Source organism: Enhydra lutris, unplaced genomic scaffold, assembly GCF_002288905.1.
Source record: "Enhydra lutris kenyoni isolate GAN:26980312 unplaced genomic scaffold, ASM228890v2 scaffoldscaffold2, whole genome shotgun sequence".
Lineage (NCBI taxonomy): Eukaryota > Metazoa > Chordata > Mammalia > Carnivora > Mustelidae > Enhydra > Enhydra lutris.
The window spans coordinates 6,317,455-6,333,255 of record NW_019154086.1 but is presented as its reverse complement, the minus strand read 5'-3'; the positions used below and the strand labels follow the sequence as shown (position 1 = coordinate 6,333,255).

Here is a 15,801-nt window from a genome sequence, read left to right as displayed (position 1 = left end):
GGTGTTTTTTAGGATTATACCATGTCCCAAAAGCAGTGCTTGGGAATTCATGCTTACTACAGAACAGGAGCATTCTCAAGGATGCATGTACAACAGTGGCCCAGGTGAAAGCCTTGGCAAGACCGGCTGAGCCAGATGGAAACCCAGCAGCCACCCAAAGGCAACAGTTCCGTTGGTAAGAAATAGGAGTTACTCCCGTAGGGTCCGTGATCCCAGAGAGTTGGTCAGTTCAGGTGCTGAGGTCTTTATGTTCCTGGCAGCATGAACCCAGGCCTGTGCCTGTTCAAGGTGCAAGAGGCAATGACAGCTACAGATCATTAAAATATAACACAACAAAGTAATCTAAAACCAAGTTTTCCTCTTTGGATTAAAAAAATCAAAATATTCCTCAGTTATTCTCAACAAATGAAAACATGAAAAAAATACAGAGGGCACATGGCTGATAGCCGAGTGTACTGAATCCAATCTCCTAGCAGGAGGATGGAGAAAGGATTCCCACACAGAAAGGCCAGATTAGAAAATGTACTGATAGTCATTTAGTTCAAGTGAGCCAAGGATGCTGCCCCTTTCAGACAGTTAAGAATTTCTCCAGAACATACCGTAACATAGAGTTTGCTGCATTCATATTTAATAATCTATTTGCAATCAGCTTAATTATCAGAACATGCAACTAAGAGGTCTGACATATACGGTAACGTCAGCGCATCTGGACACGAAGAGCATCACGGAGACCACTGTGCATCTGAGCTGTGCGAGCAAGCTCTGCGCGGTACATCAGCTTGTTTCCCTTGTTTTATGGAAGAGGTAGGTCATCAGCAAAAAAGTAGCACAGGACACTCTTCAAGAGACTAACAAGATGAAGGGTAATGTCATCATTTACACCAAGGACACCCACTAGGGACTTAACCAGAGAACACCTGTCACAACTGGCTGGAAAAGAGGTGCTCTGGACAAGGACAATCAGCATCTTCTCCTAAGGCAGCTCAGGGCTTGGCAAGAGGCAAATACAACAGACCACCCTGAGTTCCTTGTTATTCAACAGAACATAAACAGGATTTTCTAGAAGGCCATCCGTTTCACAGAGTGTCCTGCTAGGCCGACACAATTCCCCTTCTAGAGCACAGAAAGTTCTTTATGAAAACACTGCGCAGAGATGAACAGTGTCCAAGTGTCACCTGTTGAGGGTAACTAAAAACAGTGAGGGGCTGCAGAGGACCACACCATTACACAAAGGAGCAACAGAGTCCAAGGATGTGGCAAACAAAAAACCCAGATCACGTGTCCTTTCTACTAGTTAGATGATTGGCGTTGCTTATTTCATTCAAATGCAGGTCCTTCTGACTAAATTTTTTAATGAGGGTTCCAGGAACTAAGGCCACCAGGGCAATGGCCAAAAGCTTGAAGACCGTTTGCCAGGAGAAAAGAGCATCCAGGGAGGTAAGAGTAGACAGGATGGAGCCTGTCTGCACACAGATAAAATTGTACGGGACCAAACCTGGAAGAAAGGGGAAGAGCCTGTTACCAGGGGCAACAAAATGAAAACCAATAACCCTTCAGAAATGTCCCCAGGAATTCACACCCGTAACTCCAGATCTTTTTTGCCCAACTCCTGACCCTAAGCACATTAGTTCTTTCCCTTCTTCACCCCTCCCCCCTTTCCTCACTTCCCATAAACTGCCTTAACAAAAAGACTTGAAATGATTTACAAAAAATGCATATACTACAATAGGATAAAAATATTTTTAACAGGAAACCCAAAATAAATGAAGACTACAATCAGGAGATACGGTTAGTATGAAAAAGCGTAAGGTTCACCCATGTAGCTGGGTTCTGAGCACTCAACAGCCTATGTAATGAGAGCCACCAGCTTTATGAGGGTTATAATATGCATAAGATAAAAACAAGTTTCTCAGAAATAGCACTACTTTTGCATTCTATACTGTCTCTACGAGATCATCAATTCTACTGGACCCCAGAAGTCTGACTGGTGGCCAGCCAGGCTGGTTGTATAGCAACCCCCTGGGGAAGCAGTAAAAACACATCCTTGCCCCTGGCCTCACCCCCCAATTCTGGTTACTGCTCCTGGAGTAAATCCCAGGAACCTGCATCCAAACAGCTTCTCCTGACCTCCACTCCTGAGACTAACTGGTTTGGGACCCCCTGATAAGCCATTCCTCCCCTACTGTAGACGATGCCTCCAGGTCACAGAGCACTCAAGGTCACATGGCTTGTCAGAGAGGAGACTGGAACACTGGTCTCCAGAGTTTTTCCAAGCCTCCTGCCACCTAGGTAATTACAGGCTGCTGAGAAACCAAGGCACTTTGTCTGAAAGCTACTATGACCAGAAGAAGCTGTGGTCGATCTTGCTTCAATTTAAAACCTCAATTTCTCTCTCAAGCGTTCCCTATTAATAGCAACTGCTCAACCACAAATTTGTTATGTTCGACCTAGAAGCCCTGAGTAGTCAGTCAATCTCTTCATGCTCTAAAGCAGGTTTAAGAGAGGCAATCCTTGTCTTTGGCTTAAAGAGGGTGGTTTACTTCCAGTGTGGAGAAAACCACAGTTTTCTGTAGGCTATTAGCACGTTACCATGCTGATAAAGGGGATCCAAGGCCCAGACTTCGAGAAACACCGCTCTTGTCCCAGCCCCTCACCTGGCCAAGTGGCCCATGGAGGGTGAGTCGCTTGCTGAAGGTCAGACAATTGTTGAAAGGCAAGAAGGAAATTTACTCTTCTCAAAGCAGCTCTGAATCAAAACTGGGGCCAGGGCCAGAGAGGAAGTCCTTTGCTCTGCTCCTCTCTCAGCTTCTGCCCTTTCTTCACCCACACACCCTCACTCCAGCTCTGCTTTCCTGCCAGCATTTCCTGAGACCTTGCCAAGGGCCAAGTCACTGGTTTTCCACAGGTGATGCTTTGAACCCCAGTGCCTAGCCTTGTGTTGGCCACACAACATGCGCTAAATACCTTGGTGGAATGAACAATCCTTACTTTTCCCAAAGTATTCTTAAGGGTTTTCTGTTCACCCCTGAGCAGATCTGCAATCAGGATTAATCACTTGAGGTCACAAGGCTTGACGCTGTTCTTCACCAACCTGGGCTCTCAGAGGCAGGCATGGGCCCACGTGGCTGGTAACCCAGAGCAGGCCCCCAGCATGGCAACGCTAGGACTCAGACTCACCCCACCAACTTCTTACCGATCAGAACAGAGAAGAAGAAATGCACAATCGGGATGTTCAGAATTGGAGCTGAGAGGTTCAAGAACCAGTTTGGCGTCATGGGGAAAAGTCTCAGAAACAGTAAGAAAAAAAACAGGCTGTTTCTATTCTCCTCCACCTGTAGCCAAAAACGACAAGACCATTAAGCAGAAAGAATCTCCAGATACTGAAAATCTGATAGCACCCAGCACTGCTCGAGATACTTCACATATTTTCTTTTTTTTTTTTTTAAGATTTTATTTATTTATTTGACACATAGACAGAGATCACGAGTAGGCAGCGAGGCAGGCAGAGAGAGGAGGGAGGAAGCAGGCTCCCTGCTGAGCAGAGCCTGATGTGGGACTTGATCCCAGGACCCTGAGATCATGACCTGAGCCGAGGGCAGAGGCTTAACCCACTGAGCCACCCAGCCGCCCTACTTCACATATACTGTTCCTGACTCTCCAACAACCCTCCAGAGCAGACACTTCTTTCCTCATTTTTTTAAAATTAAGATTTTATTTATTCTATTTGACAGAAAGAGAGAGAAAGAGAACACAAGAAGGGGAGTGGCAGAGAGAGAGAGAGAGAAGCAGACTACCCACTGAGCAGGGAGCCCGATCTGGGGCTGAATCCCAGGACCCTGAGATCAGGACCCAAGCTGAAGGCAGACATAACTGACTGAGCCACCCAGGCGCCCCTGTTTTCCTCATTTTTAAAATGGAAGTACCTGAGGCTCAGAGAAGTCAGGAACTTGCTCAAAGTCACTCAGACTTGCTCAGAGTGGGTAATGATGAAGCTGGAGTTTGACCCCAGGTCTGTGCCTCATGAACATACCGAAAAGAACCCCTAAGAGCTCCAAAGCAGGGCGAAGGGGCACAGTGGGAAATTCCTGCCTGCAAACCCCTCAAGGCCCTGAGGGAACCCTCACCGGGGGGCCCAGCACTCAGTCGCAGCCCCTCCCCTTACCTTCCTCTGCAGCAGGGACACTTTATCAGGGAAGTAGGAGACCACCAGCTGTTTGCCAAAGACACTGGAGAGCAGGTAGCAGCACGTGGCGCCCACTGACGTCAACACACAGCACAGCAGAAGCCCCAGCCATGGTCCAAACAAAGCACCTGCTAAAATGTTCTGTGAAAATAGAAAAAACACCTCAGCCCTTAGAACATCTGGTGGCTAACAGCCACCTTGTACTGGAGCCCCAGGTTCCTTCCTCTTCCAATGATTTTCCCAACCAAAACCCAACTCCCATTCTGTAGTGGTGAATGAAAAGTGATCCCAGGGCTGGGAACTGCACCCCTGGCCTTGGTCTCTTCACCTTCCCAACAGGGATGAGGATGAACACTTCAGAAGGCAGGAGAACATTCTCTGGGACAACATGTGTATACAGACCCTCCCACCCCACCCCCCGCTGCGTGGGTGGTGGGAGGTCCTACAATCACTAGTGCTCCAAGAAGGGAGAAGTGCAACTCACACGTTATTGTTACCATTTTAGATTAATGTAAACCGTGAATTTTCCTTCAGGAAGACCACCCAGGCTATATGAAACGTCCTTTTTCTTTGCTTTTTGTTGGAATTACATCTGTGTGGCAGAGAATGCTGGGGGTTCCATGTTGACTGGAGCTCTAGCTGACACTCAAAAAAGTCTTAGATTAAGGAAAATGAAAAGTGAACGAATACATCCTAAATACAGTTTAGCTGGTAGATGTCACCCTGCCAAACATGGGATCCAAGAGAGAAAGTAAAAGGGGAACTTCCAAGTGAGAAGGTGGGGGTCTGACATGAAAAGGTCCTCAACATCACTCGGCATCAGGGAAATACAAATCAAAACCACAATGAGATACCACCTCACACCAGTCAGAATGGCTAAAATTAACAAGTCAGGAAATGACAGACGTTGGCGAGGATATGGGGAAAGGGGAACCCTCCTACACTGTTGGTGGGAATGCAAGCTGGTGCAACCACTCTGGAAAACAGCATGGAGGTTCCTCAAAAAGTTGAAAATGGAGCTACCCTATGGCCCAGCAATGGCACTACTGGGTATTTACCCTAAAGAAACAAATGTAGTGATCCGAAGGGGCACGTGCACTCAAATGTTTATAGCAGCAATGTCCACAATAGCCAAACTATGGAAAGAACCTAGAAGTCCATCAACAGACGAATGGATAAAGATGTGGTATATATATACAATGGAATACTATGCAGTCATCAAAAAACTGAAATCTTGCCATATGCAATGATGTGGATGGACCTAGAGGGTATTATGCTGAGTGAAACAGGTCAATCAGAGAAAGACAATTATCATATGTTCTCTCTGATAGGAGGAATTTGAGAGGCAGGGCGGGGTTCTTGGGGGGAAGGGAGGGGAAAAAATAATTAAACAAGATGGGACCGGGGAGGGAGACAAACCATAAGAGACTCTTAATCTCAATAAACAAAGTGAGGGCGGCTGGAGGGGTGAGGGATGGGAGGGACAGGGTGGCTGGATGATGGACACTGGGGAGGGTATGTGCTTTGGTGAGTGCTGTGAAATATGTAAGACTGATGATTCACAGACCTGTACCCCAGAAGCAAATAAGAAATTATATGTTAATAAAAAGAAAAAAAAAGAAGGTGGGGGTCTGATGAGCACTACTACACATGAAGAGCTGAACTACATGTCTTATGCCACTCTTACTATGACCCTGTGTCATATGCCATCCTTATGCCACTCTCCAGGGGGAGGTTAAGTATCACTCCCAAGCTCACACTAGGCAGAGACAGGATCACTCCCAGGTAGCATCTGACTCTGCCCTGAAGAGGGATCAGCTCAAGAAGAGAGGCAGAGGGGGCACCTGGCTGGCTCAGTCGGTACAGCCTCTGACTCTTGATCTCAGGGTTGTAAGTTCAAGCCCCATGTTGGGCATGGAGCATGCTTTTAAAAAAAAAAAGAAGAAGAAGAAGAAGAGGGAAGGCAGCTCCAGGGGCACCCCCAAGCAGTCAGTCCCTGACCTCAAGCACCACACACCTCCCTGTCTCTCTTGACACGGACATGTTTGCTTTTCTTCCCATTTCCCACAAACAGACAGCTTATAGGCATCCAGCCCAAATTTGGAGTAGAGAAAAGATGCCAACGTAGAAGAAAAAAGCAGGACGGAAGGAAGCTTTCAGGGTCTCCCGCTCGGTCACTTAGTCATGCAACAAGCACTGAGGGCCACTGTGTGCCAGGCACTGTCACCGACCCAGCTGCTCTCATACAGTTTCATTCATTCCTCCACACAACAATGTGTAGGAGGGGGCCCGTTCTCCAGGCAAGGAAACAAGGCTGGAGAAGTTAAAGGGGTTCCCCGTGGTTATGCAGCTGAGATTCAAACCCACCCAAGCCCTAAAATAGACACACATTTATATGAGACAGCTGAAAATGCTGCAGGGAGGGCAGGAAGGTTCTTCTGCAGAACCTCAAGCGACAACGGAAGAGAAGCAGCCTGCAGCAAGAGCGCATGCCGGGGCCCAGGACCAAGGCTCCAAGGGCAGTGGTGGGGGGCGGGGCCGGGGGATGCCTGGGACGTCAGAAGGGCTTATCCTCCCCACAATGGGGAGGTTTCCCCAGCCCCTCCAGCCTCACGTCACCATCAACAACATGCATCTGTTCATCAAACATTTGTGAAGGCACTTCCCTAAGCCGCGCAAAGAAACACCAAGCCAAGAATCAGGAATGGGCCTGGTTTTCAAAGAGCCCAAAGATGAAAGGAGGACACGGATTTTCAAAAAGTAAGAGAATACAGTGCTGAAATGCAAACTGTTACGGAAGCTCTGCAGAGGAACAGCCGACCCAGCCGGGATTGTGCGAGTCTCTCTGGGACAGCACACAGCCTGTCCAGGAAGCCCTTGGAGCCAGGCAGACATGGGTTCAGACCCCAGCCCCAACCCTCCTCACCTTGTCACCTCGGACAGTCACTTCCCAGTGCACTGCTTCCTTATCTATAAAATGTGATAATGGTGCCCACACGCTAAGGCTGCTAGGAGAGTTAAATAAGGTCAGCAAAGCAACTAGGACAGTGTTTGACCCAGGGGAGGCTGTCAGCACATGGCTGCCAGTCTTCCTTGGGACTGCGCGATTGGCAGCCTAAGGGCCCCTCTGCAAAGACAGAAGGTGGTTTCCCCGCAGGCACAGAAGGAGGGCAGGGCACTGACCAGGAAGCTAGAGCCAGGGATGGCAAAGCCCTGCTTGTAGAGGTAGGCGCTGCAGAACAGCAGGAACACGTAGGTCTGGTGCTCCTTCCGGTATTCTCGAAGGACCTCGGAGAGCTCCCGCAGCTCCGCCAGGTCTGAGGGGAACCACAGTGACCTAGGGATTTGGAAAAGTGCATGGAAACGTGAGTCCAGATCAATATACTACCTGGGAAAGTCACTTGTGTCTTCATTCCAAAGCAAGTTTATGAATGTGCCCATCATCAAGTTTGCTGGGAATACAGACATAGTGGAAGCCCAGGGTGACAGGTAAAGGGACACCACACAGCAGAGGGAGACAGAAGGGCCCTAGTTTGGGACTCGAGACCTGGGTTAACATCTCAGCTTTGCTGCTATCCAGCAGTGGGATTTCAGGCTAGTCCCTGGGCCTCAGTCCTCTTACAGGAAAAATGAGTGGTAAGTGCCCTTTTGCTCTCAGACTTTATGATCTATTCTTTTTTTTTTTTTTAAGATTTTATTTGTTTATTTGACAGAGATCACAAGTAGGCAGAGAGGCAGGCAGAGAGAGAGGAGAAAGCAGGCTCCCTGCTGAGCAGAGAGCCCGATGTGGGGCTCACTCCCAGGACCCTGTGGGGCTCACTCCCAGGACCCTGGGATCATGACCTGAGCCACCCAGGTGCCCTTTATGATCTATTCTTAAACAGATTCGCTTTCAGGCAAGAACTAAACGTCCTAAATTGCTTTCCATTCATGGAATGCCCCCTCCCCCACAAGCTTCAGGCCAAGGACAACTGAAACTTCACAATGCTCCCCAGTTACTAGGTAAAATGTTGTTTTATCAGTCACTAACATGCCAATTAAAGATTCTCTGGGAAGGTGTATCTGTTCTGTACCATAAACATAAGCTCCATGATAACAGGTCAGGCTTGAAACCAGCCCTGCCTTTTCACCCCTCTCTTTACCTGGCCCTTAGTGCATTCTGAACCCTGTACAAGGGTTACAGTGTAAAGGCCACCTTGCCTCTGACATCAGAGTAACCCCAGAATCCATGAACGATCAATTACGAGCAAACCCTTACACTTGTCATCAGAATGTTTCTCTTAGTATGTCTGACACCCACAGGAGAGCCTTCTCCACCAGGGCAAAAGAATACTGTAACTGAAAAGTTATCCTCATATTCAAGTATCAGTAACATCCTTGCCAACGCAAGGCTGGGTCAGGCACACTTCCATAAACAGTGGGCAGCACTCCTGGGGACATCAGCCCGGCGGTGCCGCCTCCTGGCCCACCCAGTCGGTCATGAGAAGGCGAAAAGTAGAGACAGCCAGGAAGACGGGCGGACCTGATCATTAATTCGTGAGTAATTTAAAGCTGTCCATGCAACACTTGTGAAGACCGAATGCCTGCAAGTCCCACTGCAAGTCCCAAGGACAGAGCGGACAAAGCGAGATGGGGAGGGGAGGACGAAGCGGGGAGGCTGACAGCAGCCACGGAGAGCGGGCTGCGGGTCCACACAGGAGCGAGGGGCGGGTTAGGGCCGGGCCGGGGAAGGCGACCGGCACACGGCTCCCGCGGCGACGCCGACGCGCCCATAGAGGCGCGGGAATCGGCGCCGCCGAGAGACGACGCCGCGTCTCCCTCAGCAAATCACCGCCCTGGGAGCAAAGCCACGGATCGCGCGCCCGAACCGCACACCGCGCAGCCCGCACCTTCAGCCGGGGCCCCCAGTCCCATCCACCCCGCCCGCCCGACACCGGACGGACGCGGCCGGGACCCCAGACCCCGACCCCCAGTCCGGAACCGGCCCCCCGCCCCCGACTCCTCCGCTCCCAGAACAGAACCTCCCGCCCCCCGGACCCCCTCCTCGGACCTGGCTCCCTTCCTCTGACCTGATCCGCGGCCCCCGCCACGCACCTGCCTGCGGTGTCCTCGCCGGAACCCAGGGGCCGCCCACGGGGCAGTCGCGTCGACAGCAAGTACAGGGCGAAGGTGCAGCCGACGAAGACCAGCAGGAGGCCGAGCAGGGGGCGCATCTCGGCGCCCGCGCCCGGACCCGCGGAGCCGCGGAACAACCCGCAGGCAGCTCCCGGTTGGGGCTGCGCGCGGCCTGCGCCTGCGGAGCGCATTCGCAGACGGACCGGGGCGGGGTCCTCGCCAAGCCCCGCCCCTAGACCCAGGCCCCGCCCCCAGCGCGGGCTCCGCGGGCTGAGCCGGCCTGTCGAGATTCCAGCGGAAACAGGTCTTCCAGCCGGTGTCATGGGCGCTCACCCTCTTTCGGTCTGCGCATCTTTCCCCCATGTTTACCTTAGTCTCTTTCTCCGCTTATTTGCAGGCTCTTTGCCAGGCGCTGGGGGAGGCGGGGTGATTCAGGAGCCCTGCCTACAGCGAGCTTGCAGTCTAGTGCTCGAGACACTCTTGTCCACCCCCAGCCGTGCAAAAAGCAGATACAGCCAGTGCTCCAGTCCAGTGCGGTGCGGCGGTCATAGTGACCACAGAAATAATGAAAATTACTTTTTATTGAGCGCCTACTGTATGCCCATTATCCCTAATCCTCACAACAATCCTGCAAGGTTGGTATTTTTGTTTTTATTTAGCGGATGAAAAATCTGAGTCTCAGATTAAGTGACATCCCCAGCCCCAGCGCCCCTGCCCCAAAGACAGCCCTGATTACTGTTGTTGAGGACCACCTGAGCTAGGGCACCTTCAGGCGCTTTGCTGGTCTCTGTTGGCTCTGGCGGTGGAGTCAGCTATTTTGTTAATAGTTCTGGTAAAAATTTATGGTAGTGACTTCTGGGTCTGCTGTGCCTGCTCCAGGCCATGAACCTATGATTCTCAAGTATCACTTAAACTGATCTCTGGAATATTCCGCAGGAAGGTGGCAGGCAACTTTGGCTGTGGCCACAGTTTTTGTTGTTGTTGTTTGTTTGTTTGTTTGTTTTTAGATTTTATTTGTTTCTTTGAGAGAGAGAGAGAAAAGGGGAAGGGCAGAGAGAGATGCACACTCTGACCGAGCAGAAAGCCTGACATGGGGCTCGATCCCAGCACCCTGGGATCATCACCTGAGCTGAAGGCAGACCCAGGTGCTCCATGGCAGTAACTTTCTATTATTGATAAGGCTCATGACTTTCTTGACTGAGGTTTGGGGTAGCGGCTATAATCATTTTAAGAGTAATAAGAGGAATTGTTAGGTATCTTCGGAAACATGCATCACTAAGGCCTCCAACTATTAGGGTAGTCATAAGCCCAAGGCTGGTGATCATATCTACAAATGAAAATGTATCCGTCTGGTGGGCAGAGGACTCCAGACATTAAAGGAGACAGAGTTGGGGTTAGAATCCAAGTCAGCAAACGCCTGGGTGGCTTAGTCATTAAGCATCTGCCATTTTCTCAGATCATGATCCCAGGGTCCTGGGTTCGAGGCCCACATTGGGCTTCCTGCTCATCGGGAGTCTACTTCTCCCTCACCCACTCCCCCTGCTTGTGTTCCCTCTCTAGCTGTCTCACACTCTGTCAAATAAATAAAAAAAAAAGAAAGAAAGAAAAAGAAAAAAGAAGTGAATCTAGAATCCAAGTCAGTCTGGGTACAAAACTAGTGGTCCCACACTGTGTGGATTCGTGGAGGAGACAGGGTTTGAGTTTTCCTTAAAGATGAGCAAGACTTCCACAACAGAGAAAGGAGGCAGAGGGTGAGCCGTGGACCCAAGCAGGGCACCAGAGTCCAGTTTCGTGAAGCCTAAACTATATGAGAAATGAGAAGTTGGAGACAAACTGGAAAGCACTGGAAGGTAGGCTCAGGAGCTGGGTATTCAGTAGTGTGCCTGGGAAGACAGCAACAGAGGTGTTCAAACAGGAGAATGATTCTGTTCCTGTTTTAGGATGTTTGCTCTGGCACATGATTAGAATACGTACTGAGTTGGCAGTTCCAGCTGTCCTTGTGAGAAAGGATGCGGGCTGAGCCAGGACCACAGCAGTAAGAGTGAAGGGAGGAGGATGGACACACGAGGAGGAGCTGAGCTGGTAGGACATCAGACTGATTAAATGGAGAAGAAGCAGAGAGGACTCCATAATGCCACAAGCCTAGACGACAGAGACGTCATATCATTCAAAGCACCTCTTGGGCCAAATAAGGAGCACCTGTCAGAATTTGAAGTGTACCTGGTCCTAGCAGTTCCACATCCAGGAATTTAACCTGTAGATATGCTCCCAGACAAAGATGTATGTCCCAGGGTATTCTCCCAGCTTTGTTTTGGTATTACGAGATCAGGAACAACCTAAATGCCCATTAGCGGGGGACTAATGAGATTAATTGTGGTATATTCACAAAAGGAAAATTAAGTAGCTTCCTAAAAGAGGTAGTCAACTCCGTATATCCTGATACGGCACAGTCGCCATAGAAACAGCAGGGCTGAAGAGTGAACAAACAAGTCGCATTGTTAGAGGATACTACGAGACATCTACAAGAGGAAAAAAAGGGATATGCTTTAACTTTTCAAAATGCTGAAGTATTTATGAATGAAATGATTCCATGTCTGGGACGTGCATCAAAATAATAGGATGGGGGGTTTGTGGGTAGGGACAGAAATCAAATAAGACTGGCCATTGGATTGGTAATTGTTGAAGTTGGGTGATATGGGCATGTGGAGGAGGATCTCATACCATTTAGTCTATTTCCGTATGTGTCTGAAATTTTCATTTTAAAAATGTGGGGAAAGGGTCTCAGCCCTCCATTCGTTCTCTTCCTTCAAACCCTCCATTCCAGCTAAGCTTGCAACATGTTAGTTCATGTCTTCATAGTGCTCTTCCCTCTCTCTTGGGCAACCTCTGCCTGAAAAATTGCTACTTTTGTAACCACCCAGGGCAATTGTCACCTCCTCTGAGAAGCCTTCTCCAGCTCCCACAGTCGGAAAGGTTGCTCCTTCTCTGTGCTTGGGGGTCCCTGTGGAGTGTCTGCATTCCTGTTATTACAAATACTGGGTCATTATCCACCCTCTCCCCAGTCGAGAGTAAACATCTCCAGAAATGAGACCACGTCTCATCTATCTTTTGTCTGTCCCAGCTGTGCTGGGACTTATAATTGGCATTTAACAAATGTTTATTAAATTAATTTATTAAATTAATGAGTCAGGTCTAGCAAGGAAATGGTTAGTTGTTTGGATGGGTGCATGTCGATTTTTGAGAAGTCAGAGGAACATAGGAGGAAAAAAAGTAAATGAAAAACTAATCTTATTGAGCCTGTGTCAGGAGTGTACTAGGGTAGGGGCACAGTAGTGGACAAGAAGGCTTCTACTCTCAAGGACTTGACTTGCCCTTTGGCTGGGGGACAGCATGGAGAGAGTTATCATTTTAAAGTAGAATAGGTGCCCTGGGGGAAAATAGATACGGCAAAGCTTATTCAACTCCAGAAAAGCAAGTATTATGAACCCACTTAGGAGGGCGAGGCTGAGCAGGTGTTCGGATGAAGGCTGTCTGTGAGCGCTGCTGAAGGCTGCAGCTGTGAGTGCTGAACAGAGCGCAAACCCCCATCTGCCCCTCCTGAGTCCCTGCTCCTTCCTCTGCGCAGTAGTGCCTCCCAACAAGCAGGTGAAAATCCAGACCTCCAACCGCATTGGGATCTGGAGATTATCTGTCTAGAGCAGAGTGTCGGAACAAGGGGAGGGGACGTGGCTTCCTAGACAGACCATGAGACTTCGGAAAGGAAGAGCAGCTGACAGAGGCCACACACCAGAGTCTAATCTCTCACCCTATGCTACCTTCTTGAGAGAGAGGACTGAGATCAGAAGACTGGTATGGAAATCGTGGAACCAGAGAACAAGATGGCTCACTCAGGGATGTCAGTGAGTGGAAGGAGTGTCCCGAGAGCCCAAGAAGCAATGTTAGAAAAGGAAACCATGTGCAGGGTCAGAGTCCATGGGAAAATGCACCAAGCAGACCCAAGGGTATGGGCTTCCACCAACCTGAAGGGGGTAACAGACCTTTGACAGAGCTCTTTTGGGAGATGCAAGCCTGATTTCCTACAGGCTCACTACTTGCTGCCTGACCTGCCTCACTCCTTGGGATTCCCTTTCTGATTCCTCCAGCTCAACCTGTCTGCTTGGGGGAGAAGCCTTGGACTGTGCGCCCCACTTCTATCCCACCTCTTCGATGATCTGTCTACCAGACCCAGCACCTGTGGCGCTAATTCTAACCAGCTGGTGCACCACCTGGCGTCTTCAGCAGCCTCTGTTGAGCCCATTCATTTACAGCACATGCCCAGGCAGCCTGATGATGGACAACAGTAACCCCCGACCAAGAACACATGTTGGACTGAGAAGCAGGTAGGTGCCTGTGGCTCGAGGAAGCAGGAGGGAAGAAAAGGCAAGAGGTTGCAGTGAGAGTGGACTAGCCAGGCACTCAGCGAGACTCTTTGTCAATAGCACTCAGGCTCCTTTTATGGCTGGATCAGATCAGCAGAGAGCAATCGAAAAGAGTAGCTCAAGGACCACAGGATTTAGCTTCCCTACCGCTTTCCAGCCACAACTGATTGGAATGGGATGGACACCTTCCCCAAGAGGAGGATCTAAGCGCTGCTTCCTCTCCCTGGATTTTGGAATTGGGCCACCTAGTGATTGAACAGCTGGGGACACAGTGGTGCCAAGATCTCAGTGGTCCACAGCTGCCCTGTGAGGGAGCCAAGCTGAGTCAGGGAGACTCAAGGTAGAGCATAGGGTCAGTTGAAGCCCATCTCTTTTGCTCAAGGCTCTGGGCTGCCCTGACCCCACGCTTCCTGAAGGCTGATGGTTGAGTTCTTGGGTTTCCACAAATCCTCTCTCTAGTAACATTTGCATTCATATGAGTAGATTTCTGTTACTGGCATTCAAAGTCTTCTTGGCTAAACTAGGTTTTGCAGGACTGAGAGCACCAGGCAGGGGTCCAAGGACGAGAGGTTCCAAGTTTAGGGTTTGTTAAGTGTATCGCTGTCTTAACTCCAAGTGGAGGTGACTCCCTCGAGTCCTAAAGGTGAACCCACTGCATTCTGTCCAGCAGACACTGACTACTTGCTCTGTGCCTCGTGCTGTGCCAGATGCTAGGGCAACAAATACGCCACAACCGTTCTTGGCAGTGCTCAGTCTCAGAAGAGGTACTGACACAGAAATAGAATACAATGCAGCCTAATAAAAGCAGTAAGGATACACATACAAAGTCAGTGGCAGAAGGGAGTTGTAGAAAGCAAGGGGGGACTTTGAGCCACAGCTTGGAGTCATCCAGGAATGCCGGAGGGGCTTGGAGGATTTTAGCCAAGGGCTCAAATGGGGGAAGTGGAGGACAGCAAAATCTCCTTGCCTTTGGGTCAGGTGGTTTTGGCAAAGAATGGTGTCAGGACCATCTGGAAGGTTCTAGAGAGGAGTGAAAAAAAAAGAAAAACGAGCCAATCTCTCTCTTTTCCCGGGGAGCCAAGGAAATGGGTAGTGGGTCTCCAGAGAGAATGGAAACAATAATAAAGAAGTGCTGGATGGAAGGCTAAGGCAGAGAAGGGGGTGCAACTCTGTGGAAATGGGCGATGGTTAGAAATGGAAGGCGCTTTTGAACTGCACATGGTTCCATAGGGCTCAGAAGATTCCAGGAGGTGTTCATCCACTATGTCCTGAGCACAGACGACGTTGTAGGCGCCACATGAGGCTCCGGGCCCTGCCTTTTGTGGAGCTTCTAATGGAGATGACAGACATTAATCAAATAATCTCACAAATAAATGTAAGGGGGGTAAAAAGCTCAGTAGAAGATAATTGATGAAGATGGGAGGGAGGTGGGTAGACTGCAGTTTAATGGCATCTTGGATTTGGGATTCAGAAAGAGACTCTGACAAAGAAGATGGAGGAGAGGCAAGGATAGCAAGAAAGCGGGAAGTTCAGGGGCCTCGGGAGAACCTGCGAAGGGAGTAGCCACACCTGCCTTCCCTTCGCTGGGTCGCTGTCACGTGAGACTCATTGAAATTCATCTCCATCCAGTGAGCAAATTTCATTCCTTCCTTTACTCATTCATTCATTCATCTGTTTGTCCATCCATCTACCCATTCCCCAGTGAGCCGGGTACCATGCTAGGAGACACTAAGGAAGAAGCCGAGAGACACCCCCCCCCGGCCCTGGCGAAAGGAGTTCATAAATGATAGTCATGCTACTCCAACATTTTCTTGCTGTTGGTTTGGCCCCCGCCTACCAGGTGAGGGAAAGAGGACAAAGAAGTGGTGGGCTAGTCAAAACATGGGACCAGGGGTGCCTGGGTGGCTCAGTCAAAGGTCTGCCTTTGGTTTGGGTCGTGATCCCAGGGTCCTGGGACTGAGTCCTGCATGGGGCTTTCTGCTCAGCAGGGAGTCTACTTCCGCCTCTGCCTCTGCTCCTTCCCCCAGCTTGTGCTCTCTCTCTCAGTCTCTCTCCCCAAATAAAGAAATATAATCTTAAAAAAAA

The 15,801-nt window shown here is 49.8% G+C and overlaps 1 protein-coding gene across 1 annotated transcript; it reads right to left on the bottom strand.

Annotated features, from left to right (window-relative positions):
* Positions 1 to 9,411, bottom strand: LOC111150657 (transmembrane protein 41A). The gene is made up of 5 exons (XM_022508156.1): positions 9,278 to 9,411; positions 7,367 to 7,520; positions 4,163 to 4,324; positions 3,194 to 3,332; positions 1 to 1,495 (listed from the first exon to the last, which is right to left on the bottom strand). The coding sequence occupies exons 1-5, from the start codon at positions 9,394 to 9,396 to the stop codon at positions 1,275 to 1,277; spliced, it is 795 nt and encodes a 264-aa protein (XP_022363864.1). The 5' UTR covers positions 9,397 to 9,411; the 3' UTR covers positions 1 to 1,274.
* Positions 9,412 to 15,801: the final 6,390 nt, after the last annotated feature.